The following is a 24083-nucleotide window of genomic DNA, read 5'->3' as shown; positions in this document are numbered from 1 at the left end:
TTGATATTAAAAATGTTTTAATGTAGCTATATGTTCCATTAATAGGTACAAATCAAATTAGTCAACAATTAGTCTCTAGGAATTTATCTTTTTATTTCAGTGAAATATCAGTCTTTAAATAATACTGTGCCCAAAGGAATCAAACTATTTTGGATGATTAAAGATTATTATTACTCTAGATCCTGAAAGAAGTCACATAGGTGAATGTTATTTCATCAAACATACAGGATTAGCCTCTATCATGAGCTCACCAACATTTTCATGACTGGGACTAATTAGTTAACATTTTCTTCATATTGATTTGATGGGAGGAGTAGAATACAATCTAGGGCTTAAATTTATCATGATAGATGAATAAAATAAGTAATGCAAATACGTATCATTTATAATGCGCCTCTAGTTATAATAGCTCAATAAATAACCCCTCGAGATCAATAATTGTAGGGATGGGCACAGAGTTTTTGTTTCCTAGTTCCCTATAACCATTTAACAATGTCAGGGGAGGAGAGTCCTCTACCACCTCGTGCTGCTGTTTCCTCCATTATATCCTAATCTGTTGATATTTGTAAGCCTGCCTCTGAATCAAGTATGAGTTGGGCGTGTCATGAGCAAACAATAATGTGACTGGGTGTCTATTTTTATAGTGACATTGTGGCTTTAAATTATATGATTATTAAATCATAGTCACAGTTCTGCTTCTAGTTCTGAGCAATCATTTTTGATCACCAAATCATTGATAAAACTTAACTGTATTAATGATAGAGATGGAGGAGGGGGACGAAACAACATGGTAAAGTTTCTTTGAATTTATTAGGTACAGTTCCGTTCAACACTACCCAACACCTTAGGGGATGATATCTCTTTGGATTTTCTTTCAGGAACATCTAGATAAAGCAATCCAATTTTTACCTGAAGAACCCTTTTTGTATTACCTCACGGGAAGATACTGTTACACTGTAAGTTGAATACTTTTATCTATAAATCTTATTTGACTATACTATTGTTGTGTGATATATGTTGAGTGACTTATTCATTCCTTTATTGTTTTGCCTAATGTCTACTGTAGGGAAAATGATAAAATCAATACATATTTTATGAGATTCTCATTTACATATGTTATATATAGGATGTTATTTCATATGTGTATGTGTATTTCTTTCCTTACTACCTTTCCATTTCCCCTTGAAGCGGTCACACTGTCTCCCTTGGTGCTGTCTCAGGGGGTCATCAGCCACCTACACATATGCGCCCTGCATTTGGTGCACTACTCCCTGTTTTGTGGGAGGACATTTTTTCATCAATTAGAGTGTATTAAGCGTAAATTATGTGCTCATTAGCCAGAAGATAAATAAAACACTGTCCTTGTCTTCAAGAAACTTAATTTAGAAAGGGGACATGGGCTCACCAACATTTTCGTGACTGGGACTAATTAGTTAACGTTTTCTGCATATTGATTTGGTGGGAGGAGTAGAATCCAGTCTAGGCCTTAAATTTACCATAATAGATGAGTAAAATAAGTAATGCAAATACATATCTTTTATAATGTGCCTCTAGTTACAATAGCTCAATAAATAACCCCTCAGGGTCAATAATAAGTAAAGGCAGCTGGCAAGTCTAAGACCGAGTGTCTTACAGGACATTAGTTTACAGAAAATTAACAGAATGTAAATATATATCTTAAGAGATGCATGAAAAAATTACCGTAAAGAGAAATGATATTTCTGAATGAGAAAATTAGGGTAAGCAAAAGAGGAAGCTTTTTAATTGATGCTTGAAGAGGATTAGGGATGAAGACGGAAGCATGCTTTTATTGAATACCTGCTATCTATCAATGTGCATTTTATGCCTTACCTTTCTTATCTCATTTACTACTTATAACAGTGCTATAAGCAGTTTTTATTATGCCAGTTTTAAACATTAAGAATCTGATTTTAAAATACTTTTATCAATAAAAATGAAGTAAAAAAAATAAGAAAATATTTAAGAATCTGAGTCTTCATGAAGATAGGAGATTCACCTAAGATTTAACATCCACTGACCCAGCCTCACATGGGTCTGGAACTTGAATGTACATTATTTTCCTAGACTTCAAAAACCCAAGTAGGAAATTTTAATTCAAAATGGAAACTGATCTGGGCTGCCAGATGGCTCAGTGGGTTAGAGAGCCAGCTCTGAACAACAGGGTTGCTGGTTCAATTTCCACATGAGCCAGTGAGCTGCGGTCTCCACAACTAGATTGAAGACAATGAGCTGTGCTGAGTCTCCGGAGGGGCGGCCGGATGGTTCAGTTGGTTAGAGCACGACCTCTGAACAACAAGGTTGCTGGTTCAATTCCCCCGCGGAATGATGGGCTGCGCCCCCTGCAACTAAAGATTGAAAACAGCGACTGGACTTGGAGCTGAGCCGTGCCCTCCAGAACTAGATTGAAGGACAACGACTTCGAGTTGATGGGCCCTGGAGAAACGCACTGTTCCCCAATATTCCCCAATAAAAAAAAATAAAAATAAAAAATGGAACCTCATCTTCATGCCAAAGAAAAATGGCAGAGGCTAAGGTTAATACTCCCTGGAGAAATGTATCCTCACACAGGCTTTATAAAACTCTTGCAGTGTGGCACAACAATGATGAGCACGAAAATAATAGGATATGCAAAAAATAAGCCATCTGGAATGATAAAACAAGAAAAAAAGAACAGAAATACATCTAAAAGGACCTCAGATTTTGGAAACGTGGAATACAGAATATTAAACAGCTATCTATATAATGTGTTTTTTAAAAATAAAAGGAATTAGGGAAAAAATGGTTGAGGAACATAGGGCTACAAAAATGACCAGATAAAGACGAAAAATTGAAAAAGAAATAATTTTGATTTTTATAAAAAATATATTATTTGACATGAAAAGTCAATGATAAGATTTAGCAGGAGATAGGCTCCCCTAATGAGAAAACCAAAGAACTTTTAAGATAAATATGAAAAACGTACCTGGAATTCAGCACGGATAACAAAGAATAGAAAATATGAAGGAGAGATAAAAAGACGTGGACAGTAAGTTAAGGACACCAAATAGTGGTAACTTTTCACCCACCTCTTTTGGTAATTAATAGAATAAGAAGACAAGGGAAAAAAAAGTATCATTACTTTTATAAACATTGGAGCCTCACTTTTAATAAACTTGCTCTAATAGACATATATGAAAATACATACCTAACCATCAGAAGATACACATTTTTCAAGCATATATAGAAAGTTTACAAAATTGACCACATATGAGGCTTTAATAAATTTCAAAGAATTGGTATCATACAGTTTTTCTGATCATAATGCATTTAAATTAGTGCTTAAAAAACAAAACAACTTTAAAAACATAAATATTAAAGTTAGAAATAATATGAAATGATAATTAAAACCCTAAGAAGATGCCATTTTATTTCTACTTATTTGATAAAATTCAAAAACACCAATATGAGATGTTGCAAGAATATGGAACAACAGGAATGCTTACATTGTTGTGGGAGCATAAATTGGCACAACCACCTTAGAAACAATTGGGTATTATATTTTAAATTTGGTTACTTGCCTACCATGTAACCCGCACGAGTGCCTACCTTAGAGAAACTTGCAGATGTGCTCTAGAAGGTATGTACCAGGATGCCTATAGCAGCCTTGTTCCAAAGAGCAAACAAATGGAAAAGACCCAAACGTCCATTGACAAAAGAGTGGATGAAAAACCATATATTTAAGTGATACAATATTTCATAGTTATTTAAATGACTGAACTTCAGTTATACTCACCAACCTGGATGAAATCTTAAAACTGTAATGTTAAGTAAAAAAAATAAGTCATAAAAGGAAATAAACAACATGATAACATTTTTCAAATAAGCTTCCTAGAAACCTAGAAGATACAATGAAGAAGGAAGGCACTTGATAGGGTTAGGGACAGCATTAACACCCTTTTAAGTATTCATTTCTGAATCCTTTTAATCTTTTATAAGAAATATCTAATATTCATATTTGGAAAAATCGAAAAATTTTTAAAAGAAAGAAAAAAATATATGATAATATGAAATCTAATTTTGGTGGTTATTGGATTAAAAAAATTTCTCCTGGATTGTAAATATGTACGAGATCTGACAATTAAGTTCGTGAACTTGTTGCAACCATGTTTCTAACCTTTTTTGATATCAGAGGGATTATTCATTATGATTTTGTACCAACTGGACAAACAGTGTACTTTGGAAGTACTGAAAAGGCTGCACGAAAAAGTTAGACGACCTGAACTTTTCACTAACAGTTCATGTCTCTTGCATCACAACAATGCACCAACTCACACGGCACTGTCTGTAAAGGAGTTTTTAGCCAGTAAACAAATAACTGTATTGGCCCCTAATGACTTCTTTCTTTACCTGAAGATAAAGGAAATATTGAAAGGAAGACATTTTGATGGCATTCAGGACATCAAGGGTAATATGAGGACAGCTCTGATGGCCATTCCAAAAAAAGTTCCAAAATTGGTTTGAAGGGTGGACTAAGCACTGGCATCAGTACATAGCTTCCCAGGGGGAGTACTTCGAAGGTGACCATAGTGATATTTAGCAATGAGGTATGTAGTACTTTTTCTAGGATGAGTTCGCGAACTTAATTGTCAGACCTTTGTGTATTGGGCCCTCCATATACTCTCTCTGGGTTGAGGATACTCACTCTGTTTACATTTATGAGATGCTGGGCTCTCTGGGTCAGCTTGGTAGCATGGAGTAGGCAATAAGAGAGCAAAGACAGGGTCTCATAGCTACTATACTCTTGTGCAAAGAAATAGTTTCAGTCATCTCAGAATCATGAATCTGATGAACAAGCAAGATCAGCATTATTTCTCACCCCAACCTCTTTTTCTCTTATTGAACACAAATCTTACAACTATTTCAAATTGGTTTTGTAAACAGTGCTTTCAGAGATCATAGTTCGTTAGAATTATGGAAAAGGGAAATAAAATATTAATATCATAAAGGTGATATCTCTCATATGTTAGTAATGGATATGTATTTATATTTTTATATGTTATATGTATACACATATATATGTACACACACATCTATTTCGGGAGAAATTATTCATTCAAAAGGTAAACAACTTTCAAAGAGTGATGTTGCTCTATATTTGCAGGTCTCGAAACTGAGCTGGATTGAGAAAAAAATGGCTGCTACTCTGTTTGGAAAAATACCATCCTCAACAGTACAAGAAGCTTTGCAGAATTTCCTTAAGGTATATTTTATCTATTTATTACTTTAGTGTCAAACTGGTTACTACCTGCACCCGTCCTTTCTACCCTTGTCAAAGAAATCTTTCTCATCTCCATGTGTAGATCTCTAACAGTTTGAATCCCAGTTTTGGCATGTTCTGTTTTAAGCCTGTCATAATGTTTTAAAATTCAAACGACTGCTTAGAGCAGCAAGTTACGCCCTTCCAGGTATAGCAGCCCTTACTTCCAAGTCCAAGAGCAACTCTCCAGGTCATGCCCTGATTATTAAAGCTGGTCCCACATATACCTGATTAGCCTAATATAGAAACAGTTTAATCTTAAAGAACTAAAAGATACCAAAAGGAAGAGTTATTTTAAAAGCCACTCCATAGGTTACAGACAGTTCTATGAAATATTCTTGGGACATCACACCAAACCACTATTTTCATTCTTGTCTTAAAATGTATAATGGTCATGCTAAGAAAAGTCCAAACAGTAATATATGTATGTGCACACATGTAAATGTGTAATAGCCCCCGCCACATAACCAACTTCCTTTTGGGCTAATGTCTTTATCTTGCTCTGGAACCAGTGATAGAATCTTACAGATACTAACGTATTTTTTCCCCACCTACAATTTCAGATCTGTAACAATACAGGCAAAATCAGGCTCTGAACTGTATTGTCCAACATATTGTCTATGCTGATTTTTTTTGTTGTATTTTAAGGATCAATTTTCTAGAACTGAGAGGGAATTTAGAGATCATATAGTCTAAGATGGCAAATATTTTCATCGCACGTTTCATCTCTGGACAATGGCTGGGGCTGCCTAGAATGCTTTGTGAAAAAATAAGTAAATAAGTGAGATCCAGCACGAGCCCAGTGGAATATAGTACGGGGAATGGAGCGGCTGGTTGGCTCAGCTGGTTAGAGTGCAGTGCTCATAACACCAAGGTCGCCAATTCAGTCCCCACATGGGCCAGTGAGCTGAGCCCTTCACAACTAGATTGAAGACAGCGACTTGACTTGGAGCTGATGGGTCCTGGAAAAACACATCGTTCCCCAATAAAATTTTTTAAAAAATAGTACCAGGAAGAAAGTACAAGGGCCATGTATTTCTTATTTTTTATCTAAAGTGATCTTTTTTGTTTTATAAAGAGGGAATTACCTCAGGAACTTAATTTTTTCCAGAGTCAAACAACGGCTAATCAAAGACATGAGTGAAGTCTAAGGCTGCATCATCCCTATTTGTTCATCTTTTTTCTACCACTGAGAATTAGTTCCTCTATTTTAAATTTTGTAAGAATGTAGATCATGGTATATTTAAGGTAAATGATTTATAAAAGGTGCTGAGTTAATTAGCAAAAATGTCATTTGAACTTGAAACTCATTTCTTCATAGTATCAAAGTTATAACTAGGGTGGGGTCAGGTTCAGAACACTGCACAAAAGTTCTTAAGGTGCTCATGTACCTGAAATACTACACAGAGAAAATCAGAAGTGGTAAGAGGCACAAGAATGCAGGGGTAAAGATTGCAAACTCTTTAACCAGACCACCTGGTTAAAACCCAGTTCTACCACTTACCAGCTGGTTAACACTGGGCAAATTACTTAACCCCTCTCTCTCATTTTAATCAATAACATGGAGATAATAATACCTGCCTCACAGTGTTGTTGTGAAGATTATATAAGTTAATACAATTAAATTGCTTAGAGAGCACCCAGCGCATAGTAAGTGCTAATAAAAGCTCACAGAATTTTAACTGCATTAAAATGTAACCATCTTGGGGACCTCACCATTCAATCGTGACTCAGATTCTTACTGAAAATGCATTCCATGGTGTTTGTCAGGAGAGAAATCATGAGGACTGCTTCTCTCCGTATCTACGTATCTACGCTAACAACCAAGGGTGCTGAGGAGCCTAGACTGCTGAGGCCTAAGGCTATGGAGGAACTAAGAAACCTGGGAGGTGGAGGGAAAGGAAAGGAAACAGTACAGGCGTTGGATCCCACACCCTAGGAGGGTCTGCACCCCCTGGCCCTGGCAGGAGGTTATGTTGTTAGAGACTAGAACTCCTGCCCCCACCCCCCACTCCATCCCTTCAAAGAGCATTTACCAGGGCCAGGAATGTATCCCCAGAGCCTTCAAGTTCAGTCCTGTAGAGATCAAGAGCACTGGCTTTATAATCAGACAGTTTGAGACTTGAGCCTTTTCCTGTCTGTCTGACCTGGGCATGTTTATTTCTCCTCATCTTAAGTTCTTCCTCTATAAAGTAGGCATAAAAATACATACTTTATATGGTTTTTGTGAAGATTGCATAAAATAATACATGTAATTTTCTTGGCTCAAGGTCTAGCACATTAAGTGTTCTAACTGAAAATAAATGTTAGTTGCTATTATTTTGCTTTTATAACAAGTGAAATCTTGTCCACCAAACTAAACATCCAGGGAGGTGCTTTTAGATGCGGAGTTATCTGTGAATCCCCTGTTGTTTCTTTCTAACTATAGTATGCCTCCCACCTCATCCAAAATTCTGGCAAGATTCCCTCAGGCAGTGGTTCTCACTCTTGGCTATACATTAGAATCATCTAGAGAGCTTTAAAAAAAAATGCCAGCCCAGGCTACAACTCAGACTAATTGTTTCAGAATCTCTGAATATATTAATGATTAGTTTACATACAATAAAATGCACCCATTTTCAGTGTGCAGTTCAGTGAACTCTGAAATTTTTATGTACTCATGTAACTACCACCGTTTCGAAATCTGGGACACAGCCATCACCCTGGAGAGTTATCTTTGCCCACTAGCTGTCAAAGGGACCTTTGACGGCATCCACTGACCTGCTTTCTGTCACTGTAGGTTAGTTTCGCCTATTCTAAAATTGTGTATAAATGGAGTCATAATGCTTGTACTTTTTGAGTGTTTCTGGCTTCTTTTGCTCAGCATACTGTTTTGAGATTCTTGCATTTTATTGAGTGTATCAGTAGTTCCTTTCTATTGCCAGGTAATATTCCATTATGTGGACATGCCACGATTTGCTTATATATTTTCCTATTGATGGATGTTTAAGTCATTTCCAATTTGGGGCTATTGTGAGCAAAGCTTCATGGATGGATATGTGCAGTAAATGACAGGGATGGCAGTGCTGGGGGACAGGCTCCCCTGATCCCACCCACTGTTTGCAATCATGTGATTCCCTGGATCTCCCAGATAATGATGGAAGGCTGCTGCTTGAGGTTATGAGATGTTTGAAAACAAAGCTAATTTATTCAGCAATGGTTGTTAAGCACATACCTAGCATCAAACGGTCTCAAATGTAGGAAACACAGGGATGACCAACACAACCCCTGCCTCCAGGAAACTTGTACAGCCAAGACCAAGTAAACAAGTACACTGTCTTTGCCAGGTGTTATGATAAAGAGTGTTCTAAGAGCCTAGCCAGAAACTGCCCCTTAATTAGAATATTTCACTGAGTAATACCGCCTGCTTTGTTATTCAGCTAAGGCCTGTGTTCCTCTAGGCTTCTTTTTCTTTTTTTAACTTTAAGAAAAAAAAGAGATGTTCTGATTTATCATCCTTCTGCATAATTAAACATAGTGTTAAGGTATATATACAGAATTAAAACGCCAACATTAAAGAAACAAGAAACTGCTTATTTACATATTTTGGGGCAAGTTATCCAGAGAGAATTTGGACAGAGCTTGCAGAAACTACTGGACATAGAAGAAGTTACAATTGAACAAAGTTCAATCTAGGTCCCTCTATTAGAATAGCTAAAGAAATGTACTTAGTAAACTCAAGGAGTTGAAATCATTGGACAAGACACAAGAAGAAGGTAGGAGAACCAGAATCCATCAGCACCGTGGATGGCTCTGTAGGCTGTTCAAAGCTCTGGCTAGGACTGAACTTGACAACTTCCTTCAGTCTGTCGGCAGCCTTGCTGTCTCACGAGCAGGTTCTAGGCCAGATCCACACACTGTTTATCTACTCAGTCTGAAAGAGTTACACCCAGTCTGGCTCCCCGGACCAAGAGATGTTTGTCTTCCTCTTTTGAAGACCCTTCCTTCTGGGATTCTATGGAAAGGAAATGTCCTGCACAAGAGATGTGCTCACTTAAGGTACACTCCTCACACCCCAGGCTCTTGGATTCTCCTCCATGAGTATCCATCTGTAAAATGTGTCTATCCTTTGACTCAGCAATTCAACTTCTAGAAATCTTTCCTACAGTCATTATCACACATGTACCCAAGGATATAGGAGCAAGTATGTTCATTGATCATTATTAGTAACAACGAAACATAAGAATAAGTCTAAATAAATGTCTAATGGGGAATGCTTAATTTAATTGTAGTATATGTATAGTATGAAGTACAGGTCTTAGGGTCAAGGTAGACCTGTGTATGCTAACATGAAAAAATGTCTGCAATATGTTGTGGGGGAAAAAGTTTTGGACCAATATGTAGAAAATGGTCCCTTTTTAATTTTTTTCTCAAAAACAAATGATCATTTTGTTTGTTTGGTTTCCCTATGCTTGGTAAAACGGTCTGGTAGGATGCATGTCAGCCTTTTGGTAATGGTTACCCCTGGGGAATACGATTGAAATTAAGAATAAAAGTAGAACAGAGAAACTCTTACTTTTTAATTTTGGAAATGTCTGGATTGCTTGTATCTTACATTTTTCTGTAAACTTTTTTTTTAAGTACCCTTTTTTCTCTTGGGCTCTGCATCCCTGTAGACTTGGAGTGGGGTCCGGTTGGGGGCTTACTTGGATAGGCCTTTATCACAGCAGAAGCTGACTCTATGCCAAGACTGACTTAGGTTCAAAGAAAAGCGCTCTAGTAGCAATACCATATACCTGAAAGAGTTCTTATTTACCAGAGATAAAGAAAAGGAACAGGTACATAATAGATAAGTAGATGAAGAGTGCATTACCTTCATAATTCCCATTTATTAAATTCTGCAAGTAGGTCTACTACTTGGACTAGTTGTTTCAAGGACCTGTCTTTTCTTTAAATGTACTTGAGGTGATGGACTTCAGATATTATTCAACTCATATAGAATGTGTTAAAATCACAAGACATCAAAATCAAATATTAATATCCTAGAAGATGTTTGCCATGGGATTCCAGTCATGCTGTACCCTTATTTCCTAAATAGATTGTGAAATGTATACATAAGACTTGTCCTGGGGAGAGTGTATCACCAGTTGTTTTTGTTCCTGAAAGGAAAAGAGAGGAAGAATAGAGAAGGGGAAGTGAGGAGAGGATTATACAAAGGAATCCAAAAACCTTAAAGTATCCCATTGCTTTGTAAACTTTATGACCATAATAATAATTTCATTTTAAGGGACAAGATCAAAAACTATATTTCCACCTAAAAGACACTTGAACTGATAAAATGACTCAGATGTGACACAACCAACCTAAACTCTTAGGGTAATTTGGTTAATATTTGATTTATTGACATATGTCCTCTTCACTGGTTGTTACTGTTTTAATATCACCCTATTATTCTCTTTTCTGTTTCCTCTTAAAATCAGGTTGAAGAACTACACCCTGGTTTTTCTAAGTCCAATTACATGTTTCTGGCCAAGGTAATGAAGACTGCTGTTTTAAGATCACTTTAAATCCATTACATAAAAATGTGATTACCTTTAATAGTGATTATTTTTCATTTCTAGTGTTATATGGATCTTCGACAAATAGATAATGCCAGGAAGTTCTGCAATTTGGCAATGTTGCTTCCTTGTGTTACCAAAGAGGTAAGCCCAAACGGTGCCAATGAGTGCTATTACTTTATCAGTACTACGGTATTCCAGTTTCAAGTATGAACAATGGCTTATGAACATCTGGAGTTTTCTTCTATACCAAAACATTTTGACTTCGATTTAATTTGTACTATGAACTTCCTAAAATCGCTATAGGTAACCCTTCAGCAGGCGACCTCTGTATCTTTAAGAGACATGCAAATCGTGGGCTAGCAGTTAAAACGTCCTGATGCTCATTAGATGTTAGACAACAGGTAATGGACAAGCCCCACTAGGAAGGAGGGAGGACAGCATAATTCTGGGGAGTTGGTGATTAAACTGACAGGCAACAATCAAGCTAGACAGGCTGCCCATTTAGAACAAGAGGTGACCATGGGGGTGCCATCTTCAGTCCCCAGCTCATAGCACAGTGTGACTAGCCGAGGCCATGAAGAAGATTCCGAATGTATATTAATATTTTTTTCTTGGTCTTTGAGCACCTACCATTCATGAAAAAGAAACGATCCCATTGATTCTTACCCTTTCATTCACTAATTCAGGATTCTGGGTACGCTCTAAGATTTAGGAATTTCACAGAGTTAATATAGCTCACTCTATTTTCCTGTGAGCCATTTACTGGTATCATGGGAACAAAAGGAAATAGATAAATGTTTTCTTGCTCCCTTCGCATACCACCAACCATTATCATCTTCTGAATCACAATAGAAAAGAAATGCTTCAGAGATAAGCACTCCTCTTCTCTGTTGGAGCAATTCAAGGCATTTGTTGGAATCTGCAATATAAACATGTGAGACATGCCCATTGCCCTATAGGATCCTATAGCCTAGTAGAGAACAGGAGGCAGTATGTAAACAACTAAGCTTAGGGTAGAAAGCATGAAGTGCTAAGAGAGGTACTTAAGTGCTAAGAGATTGTTTAAGGAAATGTTAAAAGGGGAGAAATTGTTTTCACTTGGGAGAGATTAGGCAGCATGAGAGGTTGTCTCTGAAAGACATATATAAGTGAGGTGTTGGCGAAGCACATTGCAGATCATAAACAGAGGTGGAAAAGCAAAGATTTGTCTAAGGAGTGTTCAGGGCAGTCATGGACAATAAGGCTGAAAAGGGGCAATGAAACAAGGCCTGCCCAGGAACAGCTACTCAGGCTCCAGCAGACCTCTTCCCCACCCACCTGTGCAAGATCTTGGACTGCTTATATGTTTGGGATTTCCTACAGGGTAGATTGTCCTTCTAATATGAATCCCTCAGTTGTTTCCATTGGTTAATAGTGCAAAACGGCCCAGTCTCAGTAGCAGCACTCCTTCTTAAGACAATTTTTTCAGCAAAAAACAGATTTTTGTCCTGCTGGTTGCTCGCTCCGTATTGGTGATTGGGACCCTACCTTCTTACGTCTCTCTTGAATCATGTCAGTTTGCGTTACATGCAGTTTAAAACTGAGTGCCCGTGCATTCTTATTAAAATATGAGATTAGAATATGCTATGATAATGAGATATAATTGCATGGTTTGACATGCAAATATTTATGCATGAAATACAGATCTCTCACAAGAGGAATGTGAGATATTGATGGTCCTTAGGGTTTAATCCTTGGTACCTAAGTCTCTTGTCTCCTCTCCCCTTTCCTCCTCCCTACCCCCCAAACCTATGTCCATGGCTTTAAATGCTATCTGCCTGCCAGGGGTCCTCAAATTTATATCTCCAGAACTCTCTTCTGGGTTCTAGACCTGATTATCTAATGTCCTACTGGACACCTCCATTTGAATGTCTTACATACATCTCAAACTTAACTTGTCATCAGGCCTTTGGATCTGTTCTTCCTTCATGTTTCCCTTTTAGTAAATGGCACCCCTATCTACTCAACTGGGAAAACTGGAATCATCCTTGACACCTCCTTCCTTCTCAGTTGCTCAACCCAGACATCTACCCAATCACCAAATTCTTGGAATTCCTCTTCTAAAACATGCCTTGAGCCATCCAACTGCTATGTCTCTCTTCAAGCAGAGCACCACATCAAGCCACCAAGTTGGTCTCCTCACAGCTTCTCGCTTCCTGCCCAGTCATGCTTGGTTTTCCATAGCAGCCAAAGCAACAGATTGAACCTAAACCTCAACATGTCACCTCCCTGCTTTAAAATCTTTTGCTTTTCAGATGAAGTTCAGAATTTTAGCATGCCCTTCAAGGCTCTGATCTAGCTCCTACAAATCTCTCAAGCTTCATGTGTCTGCCATTCTCTCTTCCTGAAATACTCCCACCCGGATGTTCCATTCCCTTCACCAGCTTTATTCGTACTCATCCTTGAAACCTCACCATAAGTGTCATTTCTTCAGGAAAGATTTCCTTGACCCCCAGGCAAGAAAGTACCTTGTACTTTGCCTTCATTTAGCACAGTTGTGATTATATAGTTATTTGTGTGATTGTTCCATGAAAGTAGCAACCAGGTGTGTTTCATTCACCACTCTATTCCTAGTGCCAACTAAAGTGCCTGGCATGTAATAAGGACTCGGTACATATTGGTAAGAAGAATCAAAAGATTAGTACCATGCCCAAAAAAAAGAAAATAGGACCGGTAATAAATGTAACTAAGAAAACTGGACACTGTGGAAATACTTATATAATAAGCAAAATAGCATTAGCAAATATTTTCCATGTTACTTTTTTCCCCAGTGATGTGTCCATTTATAGTCCTAGCAGGGTTTTTTTTCCCCAAGTAGTAAATATACTATTGGAAATATCTCAATTTCTTTTTCAGTTAGAAAACTGAAAACAGGATGAGGTGAGTTAGCTGTAGTAACCCCTATCTCTAAAGTTTTTCCAGATTGAAATATACCCAATTAGGGATTTTGCTGATCAATTGATTCATTTCCAAAATGTCTAGCGGTGCCACTAATTACAAAGAAGTCAACCCAGCCTTCAGTTTTCTCTCCCTCATGTGAACTCACATAAGATATTTGCTTCTTTCTTGTGGCACTTGTAACCCTTCCTGGCCTTGTCGTCATCTGTGAACATGTCTTCTGTCCCTATCTGGGAGCTCATAACACTGCACTGGATAATGCGAGTGTCAGCGCTTAGGCTCTAGAGCCCAGTCGTGCGTGTACGCAGCTTTACATTCCCAGACTTGAAGCTACAGTATTTTATTACCCATGTGGACTTTTCTTGACCCTACGAAGGTTATCTCAGGTCCTGATAAACATTTCTTTTCAAATAAAAGGAATTCCTGTGTTTATGGCAATGTGAGAATGATTACTGAGTGAAATAATGATTATACCAGCAGCCTGGAGGAAGTATTCCAGTTACTGACTTGGAGTATACTGAGACAGCTCAAATATAAAAAGCATTATAATACACACACACACAAACACACACACCGTGCCAAAAACACGTTTACATATTTTAAGAAAGGAAAACTGTATTAAAATTGTAATAATATATACCAATAACAAAAGATGAATACAAGTCACATTTGACTTCTGCAATTACAAGAGGTGCTCAAAGTGGTTACCATCAGTGTCCAGACACTTCTGATTACCGCGAACTACTGCTTGAGCAACGTTGACCAAAGTGTCAACTTGGATGCATTGTTTTGGCACCCTGATATATATATAATATATTTATTATATATATATTATATATAATAAATACATGTTATAATATTTATACTAAAGGTATATATTTTTTTTCAATGAAGGATATGCTCATCTGGTAAAGAAAACTATTTTAAAATTGTTGTAATATTTTGAAGTGACATTAATCACTCTTCTAAGACAAACTCTTATAGCATAGTAAATAGAATGTTCCAGAGACAACCACAGGAAGAGGTGGACTCTGGGGATGCTGAAAGTAAAGAGTACTTCTTCATATTTAGCAAGTGGTATAGTTGTCTTTGAAGTTACCTGTTCTTTCAAGTCCTGGGCTGCATTTCAGGGGAGCGACTGTGTGCTATCTCAGCAGAAATGTTTGCATAGTTTGAATCTGGGGAAGAAAGGAATAACCTGAGCTGAAAACCATAACCTGAGTTCTTACAAGAGGACATGTGCATAAATATGGTCACTGTATAAAGTGCTTGAGACATAATGAAGACCTCAAAGTTAATCAGATAGTTTTGCTGTTGCCATGCTACAAAGCAGAAAACTTCTGTACGTGCAGGAGAGTAACACACCATGTGAATGTCACCAGTGTGGCAAAGACTTTAGCTAGAGATTATCACTGAATGATCAACACAGAATTCATGTGTAGAACAATGAATAGATGAATGGACGTGGGCAAACCTTTAACAGCCTCTCATCTCCTCAGTAGCAGAGATTTCATACTGGAGAGAAGTTCTTTGAATATAATGAGAATGGGAAATATTCACTCACAGCCCAACACTGACTCCACTTGTGTTAATTCACACTAGAGAGAAACCAGACAAATACAACAAACGTGGGAACCACTTCAGCCAGAGGGAGCTACCCGTTGTTCATAGCCAGGTACTCATACAGGCGAGAAACCCTTTGTCTGTGATCAGTGTGGAGATGTCCCCAGTAACGATATCCTTCAAATGGTATGTGTGAATTCACTGCAGAGAAACCCTGTGAATGGCATCTCTGTGGTAAAGCCTTTAGTTGGTGCTCTAACCTTGGCCGTCATGAGACAATGCATACTGGAGAGAAACCCTATAAATGTAATGAATATGGAAGAGCCTCAGCCTCACCTTTATAGTTACCAGAACATTCACATGAGGGAAAAGCCCTGCAGCCTTCAGCCAAAGCTCAAGCCTTGGTGTGCACAGAAAACTCAGAGTAAACCAAGAAGGAAAGCAGCAGTCTTGACCAAGTGGAGGAAGCCATATGAGAAATACCAGATAATTCGTGTTAGAAAAGCAATTCAGTGAAATAAGCATGGGAATCCATTTACTCATGGAACAACATTGCAGGACATCTAAGGATTTTCACCGTATAAAATACTCTTAGTGTCATGAATGAAGGAAAGTCTTCAATGGTCAAACATACCTTAGTCAGCCTTAAAGCTCTCACAATTGGGAGTTTCTCAGTCCTCAAGCCAAAGTGGAGATGCCTTCATCATGAGTTTATATGAGACACCTCAGACTGAAAAAAACACTATCAAGAACCCTTCAGTACACAATTCAACATATGATTTAGACTTTTGCCAAACGACATATTGCTGTAAATAGTGTAGTGTAAATATGTAGAACTGTGGTGCACCTTTGCAAATGTTGAATGCAGAATTTGGAAAGACACAATAAGCAATGAGATAACCTCTCTTCAGTACCTTAATAAAAGCTGATTAAAAATCGAATACATTGGTATTTGTCTTTAATACCATGAAAAAATCATGAAATATTGTGGGGAGTAATTGGTGCATTTTTCTTTTATTACATCATGATTGATCAGTTGATTAGTTTCTATTTTTCATGCAGCTCTAAACATATTTACAACTTTGTTCAATCAGAAAACAACATTTAATGTAACTGAAAAAATGTAGAACACAAATAATGTGTTCTAATTATATTAGTTTTGAAATATGTTTCTGCATGGCAAGGGTGAATGGAAACATAGACAAATAAGACACTTTTTTGATTCAAATATCCCAGGTGATGGTGACAGGGAGTAGGGGGAGGGGTAGCCTTTGTTTGTTGTCTAGTGTTCCAGCATCTAACCGCTAAGTTAGCAGGCATTTATTTAGGACTTCTAGGTGCTAGGCGCGGAGCTAGCCTTATGGTTACAAAGATAAACATGAATTATGGGTTTTTTATAAGCTTTTTTAAAAATAATACATTAATATTCTAGATACATTCATCACAACCTTCAAAAAATACTGATTTGATAGAAGTTACACTACTTGTTGACCAGACACTGCTATTGAATTTGTGTGTTCATGTTTATGAAGAACTTCCAGTTTTTTAAAAAACATCTAGCTATCAGCTGCTTCCAAATATCTACTTTGTCCAGTTTTCCTCATCTGTTTAAATTTGTTACATTACTTAAATTCTGTCTGATAGGTGCTCAGTAAAGGTTTGTTAAACACAGAAGTGCATAGGAGAACCTACCATCTGAAGCTATTGTCACTGTTTCTACTATCCACATTTGTTTTAAAGAAATAACAATACATGTGGAGTCCTATAAAACACATTATGTGATTTTTAATCTTAACTATAAACTCCCTGATAGTCAATAATAAAATGTATCTGCCTCTCTACATCAAACAGTGGAGTCTCAGATTTCTTCATATCCTTCTGCCAGGGCCAGAACTTCTTCCACATCTTATAGTTGAAGAAAACAGTGTTATTAACACGTTGGTGGGATCCAGTGTGTCTGCTTACATGGAAGGCACTGCCCTTCCGTTGTTCTACCACTCCAGACCTGGTGGAGGAGGAACCTGGAAATAGCATTTCATTCCTCACATTCTCAGAGATCTGAGTCATGCCTGCTTCTAAGTAACCCACAGTTTCTTTGTAATCATCTTTCACAAATTATCCCCACTCAACAAAAGTCTGTTTCAAAGTACCTAGAGTATCAGGATGAATGTGTGAATTTTCATTGTACATTTGTGTTTTCCTACAGGATAAAGATGCACAGATAGAGGTGAAAACAATGAGCGCTTCTCTGAAGAGGTAAATAAAAGAACTTCAACAAATCAGATGTGGTCCACTAAAATTTAAACTAATCAAAGTTGTGTTATTTTATTATCCTTTTTTTTCTTTTTTGAAATGAAGGCAGTGTGCTCAGATTTGAAAGTAAAACCATATTTCTGCAGAATGCATTCACTAATAGCATTACAAAACTAATCATGTTATTTGGGCAAGTTTCTTCTAATGTCAGTACAAAATGATCTTTAAATATGTACGCTTTGTATTTTTCCTATCAATAATCTATAGTCTTCAGATTATTTCTTTAAATATTTCTTTAAATAAAATATTTAAGTCAATCCAACAAAATGAACTCGAATGAGTGTTTTATTGTTGGCTTCAATGGAGACCTTACAAAACAAAATAATTTCATTCATGTGGATGAAAATGGAAAAAAATGATCAAAGGACATGAACAAGTTGTTGGTAACAGAGATAAACAAATGAAGAAATGTATTGTAATTAGTAATCAGAAATGTGAATAAAATTACAGTAAGATACTGTTTTACCATCAAATTAGCAAGGATTGTTTTGTTTTTTTTTCTTTCTTTCAAGAAACATTCAGTGCTGGTGATACCATGAGGTGGAACATTCTTATGCACCGCTGGTGGGAAGGCATTTTGACATAAACATTTGGTAAAATAAAATCAGAGCCTTAAAAATGTACTCTTGAATCTTGTAATTTCATTTCACAGAAATAAATCTAAAGAGAAAAAGTACAATTGTTTATACACAAATGTTACAGCAAAACACTATGTCCCACAATAAGAAAGCAGTTAACCATATTAGAATATAACTGCAATAGAATTTTTTTTTTAATTTTTATTGGGGAATATTGGGGAACAGTGTGTTTCTCCAGGGCCCATCAGCTCCAAGTCGTTGGACTTCAGTCTAGTTGTGGAGGGCGCAACTCAGCTCCAAGTCCAGTCGCCATTTTCAATCTTTAGTTGCAAGGGGTGCAGCCCACCGTCCCATTCTGCAACCTTGTTGTTGAGAGCTCGCGCTCTAACCAACTGAGCCATCCAGAGGCCCCTCCAGAGGCTCAGCGGCAACTCCTTGTCTTCAATCTAGCTGTGGAGGGCTCAGCTCACTGGCCCTCGAACCGGCTCGAACCGGCAACCCTTTTGCTCAGAGCTTGCGCTCTCACCAACTGAGCCATCAGCCACCTGAATAGAATATTATTTTAACATTAAACATAATTACAAAAATGATGTAGATCTTGCGTGTATACTATTTTATCTTGTACTTGCACTTAAGATTCTCCTTGTATTTTCCTCTGTCACTCCTCCAGTTTTGTTCTTTGTCAGATGTGTTTTGGCTATTCTAGGTCTTTGTGTTTCCATATGAATTTTAGAAATCAGGTTTGTTTGGGTTTTTTAAAAAATTTCTACCCAAAACATCCAGCTGGGATTTTGATTGTGATTGTGTTGATCAATTTGTCTTCTCAGCTCGAGATTATGGGGCTCCTTTAGGGTCCTCCCTCTGTGCACGATGGCCTGGAAATTCTCTGAAGGACTGTAGCGATCCCATCTCTCAGGGATGACTGTCCTTCCTTTGTTGCTGTCTAATATCTTGAAAACTATTGATTGATATGTTTTGGATTTTGAAAGACTTTGGGAAGTTTTAACATTGGGAAGTTATAACTCTGGAGCACTATCCAGTCTAATAAATCATTATTTCATGTAAGTAGAACAAATTCACACATACTAAATTTCTTTTTCAAACAGGTTTCTATAATGCTCAAAGGGATCCATTTTATAAAATAAAGCAAGTTGAGCAATTGTACTATGCAATTAATTATTTAATTGGACTTTAATTAGAAGTCTGAGACAATTTGTGGTTTGCTTCTAGCATTCTTAAGCTTTGGCAAATAAAGTTTGCCTATGATGAGTTAAATTATGCCTTCCCTCCTTCTTGAATACTTTATACATCCCAACTAAGTTAAAGTTGGGAAACTTGATTGGGAAAATAATCTGCTGAAAATTATGAGTGGAAACGGCAGTAGAAATTATTAATGCCAAATGACTGCCTCTAGCAGAGCCCTGACTGGAAAGCCATTTCCAGTCCGGCAGACTGGCCCTTCCATGGGCTGGTGTGGAATTGCTCTGGAGCTCAATTTTAAAAGATTCCAGTCACAAGGATAGTGATCTTCCAACCAACCTACTAATTCAGTTATTTATTTTGTCTCTTTGTTTGAAATGCATTTTATTTCCTTGGTGTTCATAGGGGTACTTAGCAATTATAATTAATCAAATATTTATTGAGCTAATATGATGGAATCATCCGAGGGCTGATTCAAGTTTGTGGGGGCTCAAACTTACACAATTTGGGGAATCGTTAAGAAAAAGAATACAAAATTTGAAATACAAAATTAGGTATGAAAGTAACTTTACTTTGAATGAAAGAGACATCACAATAAATTATGAAAGGTAAAAAGCTGACAAATGCCACAAATACTGCAAAGTTTAGGAAAATAAATGTATCATTGTTTGTCCCTGTGGCATGTTTCTAGGATACTGTCTTCCTACATTTTGCCACACACGCTTTGTTCACTTTGTCATATGGCTTTAATTTTTTTTTTAACATTTTCTGTAGCGAACATAGAGGAGAGAAAAATTGGTCTTGCCTCTAGCATGATTGACATTTATTTCTTTTTTATAACTGGTGGTTTAGAAAAGCTCCTCTCGACCTCACTTCTTGTTAGTAATGCAGGTGGTGACTGAGCCCTGGAGAACCCCAGCCCTTTGAGCACCTTTCTGAGCTGAGCCTCAATGGCGCTGCGGTAGCTGGTGCAGCTCTGCCCAGCTCTGGCACCTGCCCAGCCTGGAAGCCGGGGCCATCGTGGGTCCTGAGCAGGGAACCATGCAGCGCCTCATTCATATCCTTGTCCCTGGAGCCAGTCAGGGTCTGAAGCTCAATGCAGGCCCCAGAAGTGAGCTGTCACGGGCGGGTGCATGCAGAGGTTGGCATTCCCTTGCTGCGCATCCCCACCACCAAATCCACCATAGGGTGTGCAAGGGCCCCTGAAGCTGGGCGGCTCCCCAAGCCTTCTTACTGGGGTGATGGGACAGGGAGCGCAAACCCATGAAAGTGAGGTTCCCTGATCAGTAGATTAATACCAGTATCTTGCCAACTGCCTAAAGCATAAAGGCCAAGGTCTTCGTCCGGGTTTCAAGATACCCCATGCTCCGCTGCGCCCACAGGCTGTCTTTCCAGAGGCGCTCCCACTGTCGCCCCAACCACACACACATGCACGCATGCAGTCTGTATCCCTAACAGGATAGATTGTTGCTTAAAGCCTGCCTCGTGCTCCTCTGCCCTTTGGTATGGGTTTCCTGGTGCCGTAGGGCCTCTTTCCCTCCCCCATACCTGTTTATGGAAATCTCCCTCCCCACTCAAGGCCTGACTCAAGTGACGGAAGTTCTGCGTAAAACCTTTCTGATGCACATGACCAGATGTGCTCTCTCCCTCCTCAACATAGCAGGCACTTTTTTGTATGTTTTGTTTTAGCCCGACCAACCTTCAGATCTTCAGCAAGATGAGGACAAAGGCCGTCTATTGGTCGGTCACCTTTGTATCTCCCGTCTAACAGTATGGACTCAGCATGTATTCAATTAACTGAAACCACTCAAGAAAGAGAAACACATTTCCCATGTGTTCCTACGGTTCCTAAAAGAGAAAACCAAGAGTCATGTCTCCCCTCAGATGTGATGCGACAGGGAGAGAGCTGAGGGAGGGGTGGAGGGCAGAGCAGGAAATAGAGAAGCCCAGCAGGTCAGGGACCAGACAGGAGATAGTCTGAGGCAATGCAAGACCAGCCCTTAGACTTCAAGTTCATGGCACTCTCTTCCTCTCCTGAAGACAATACAGACCTGGGTACAGTCTATTTTATTGTTCTACTGCTGTAGCCTTCATTGCATGGGATATAGACCTCATACTAGGGTTAATCATTGTGGCATTTCTATGACCCAATGGCTTTCTTTTTTCTCTCTCTCTCGGAAGTGTTCATTTTGATGCCATTTCTAGGCTCTGGTTGCCAGTCTCTTGTTTTAGCAATAAAGGAACTCCTTTAATACCCCAGTGTGACACTTAAAACTATTTAGAGCCGTCACATTCCTGACAACCTGGCAACTGTGAGTGTTGCTCTTACAGGATGCTGAACCCCTGTGCTCATTGCGAACAGATTGGAAAAGAAAGAGATGACAGATGATTGCTTTAGAAACCAGGTCCTCCAACATACGCGTACACTGAGAACACATATACTATGCTTATGACATTTTAAGTTTTCTTTTAAATGCAAAATAAACCCCACTTTACATTCATATTAAATTTTTAATTTTTGAAAGTGTTACACATCTAATATTTCAATGGAAGCTCTTTACCTGCTGACCTAGGTTAGGAAAGGGATAGCATTCCTATTTGACCAAGGAGGACACTGGACCAGGGTTAGGTTTGCTGGGGGTCACACACGTCGCTAATGAGAGAGCAGGGACTGGACCCGGCTGTCCTGATTCGCAATGCAGGCCCGTGCAGTGAGCGAAGAAATCATTTTGGAACCCTACAACCAGTCTTAAACCATTGCATTTAAGATTTAATGTCCTTAGGAACTAACTCTTCGTTTCCTTTTTATTCCATTTATCTAAAATGCACTTAAGGCGGCTTAAAAAAAAATAAACTTCTAAAAACAAAAAAAGATTTCTTGAAATTTGTATAATTGTTAACTTAGCCAGGAACATACTGGTATCTCCCACAGTGGGGGGAAATAGTTCATTGGAAGGGCAAATAATAATTTAAGATGGGCTTTGGATAGGGAGCTCAATGTGTATATGAGATAAATTCATTGGAATCGTCTGGAAAGGTGCCTTATTCTACTTAGGGAACAATTTACTTCCATCTGGTTGTGGTAATTGCCCCACAAGATGTTGCTCATAGTCATACTTTGTTTCCCTTTTCATTTTGATGTAATTATGTGAATTTTCACTGTTCCATAACTATAATTTACATTTCATAACATACTTAGTGGGGATTATGATCTATCTCACAGTTTCGAATCTCTCCCACTCCCCAATCAGGACTGTACCATGTGGCTCACTGAGTTGGCCACAGAAATTTGGAGGTAAGGGGAAAGTTTGTCTGGATTTTCCCAAACTCAGCTATGCATTCCTAAAAGCCGGTTTCTCTACTAAGAGGACTGCTTGCTGGGGCTGCACATCTTCTCCTGGCCCCCCACGTTGGTCTCCGGCTGGACGTGCTCTCAGAGCAGGGGGAGGAATGCTCTTCTGAACACAATTAGACCCCAGCTTAAGTCTCTTGTTCAAGGGAGGGAGCCGGTAAATTGAGTCAGGTCTCAAAAGAATCGTCAGACCAAGCAGATTGTACACCACAGGTGCCAGCCTAAGACAGCCTCAGTTCTAGGCGGCGGTGTATTAGCGGATCTAGGGATGAGCTGCTCACTGTCCCATCACTCACAAGGCGCTCTCGCCAAAGTCAATGCTCTCTCTCTCTCTCTCTCTGGGTTACTTGTCCCTAAAGCCCATTCATTAGGGTGCCTCCTTTTTTTTTTTTTTTTTTTTTGCATCAGCTTTACTGAGATATAAATTGCATACAGCAAAATGCATCCATTTTAAGTGTGCATGTTGATGAGTTTAGACAAATGTATACAGCTGTGTAACCCCTATTACAAACAGGATATAAAATATGTGCCTCACTCCAGGCAGCACCTTTGTGTCTCTTCTCAGTCAGCTTCCCACCTGCACCAGCAACATCAGGCAACCACACATCTGCTTTCTGTCGCTATAGTTTACTGTTTTGTTCTGTTTGTTGTTGTTTTTTAATACCACAGGGTCAGGCAATCACAGATCTGTTTTCTTTCACTATAGTTTAATGGGTTGTTTTTTTTAATACCACATAAATGGAATCATTCTCTTACTGAGCACATTTTTGAGATTCATCTGTGTTACTGGATATATCAATAGTTCGTTCCATTTTTTTGCTGGGTAATATTGCGCAGCTTACCTATACCATACATTGTTTATCAATTCACCTGTTTTGGGTTGTTTACAGTTTGGGGTTATTATGAATTAAGCTGATATGAACATTCATGTACAGGTCTTTCTGAGGACATGGAAAGGGGAAGAAAATACCTAGCTGTACAATTGTCGTGTCACGTGGTAAGTGTGTGGTAACTGTGTGGTAAGAAACTGCCCTGCTGCGCTTCAGACGGTTGTACTGTTTTGTATTTCCCATCAGAAATGTATGTGCGTTCCAGTCGTTCCATCACCTCACCAACATTCGGCATGGTCGATCACAGTCTTTACGTTTTGTCCCCTCTAATGAGTATGTGGTGGTATCTCACCGTCGTTTTAATTTGCACTTCCTTGACTAGTCATTTGAACATCTTTTCACGTGCTCACTGGGGATCTCCTTCCTTGACTCAATTGCTCTGGCTAGCCCGAT

At 38.4% G+C, this 24083-nt stretch overlaps 1 protein-coding gene across 1 annotated transcript in view; it reads left to right on the top strand.

Moving 5' to 3' along the window:
- The window catches only part of RMDN2 (regulator of microtubule dynamics 2), a 52110-nt gene extending 33896 nt beyond the window's left edge, over window positions 1–18214 (top strand). The window contains exons 6-10 of the mRNA XM_033124304.1: window positions 879–956; window positions 5162–5260; window positions 10777–10830; window positions 10918–10998; window positions 17564–18214. Coding sequence (XP_032980195.1) covers window positions 879–956; window positions 5162–5260; window positions 10777–10830; window positions 10918–10998; window positions 17564–17617 — 366 coding nt within the window. The 3' untranslated portion in view covers window positions 17618–18214. The remainder of the gene's footprint in view (window positions 1–878; window positions 957–5161; window positions 5261–10776; window positions 10831–10917; window positions 10999–17563) is intronic.
- The last annotated feature ends 5869 nt before the right edge of the window (window positions 18215–24083 follow it).

The sequence above is a fragment of the Rhinolophus ferrumequinum genome, chromosome 13, assembly GCF_004115265.2.
Source record: "Rhinolophus ferrumequinum isolate MPI-CBG mRhiFer1 chromosome 13, mRhiFer1_v1.p, whole genome shotgun sequence".
NCBI lineage: Eukaryota > Metazoa > Chordata > Mammalia > Chiroptera > Rhinolophidae > Rhinolophus > Rhinolophus ferrumequinum.
Note: the sequence above shows the minus strand (reverse complement) of the source record. Positions and strands in the feature narration are given on the sequence as shown.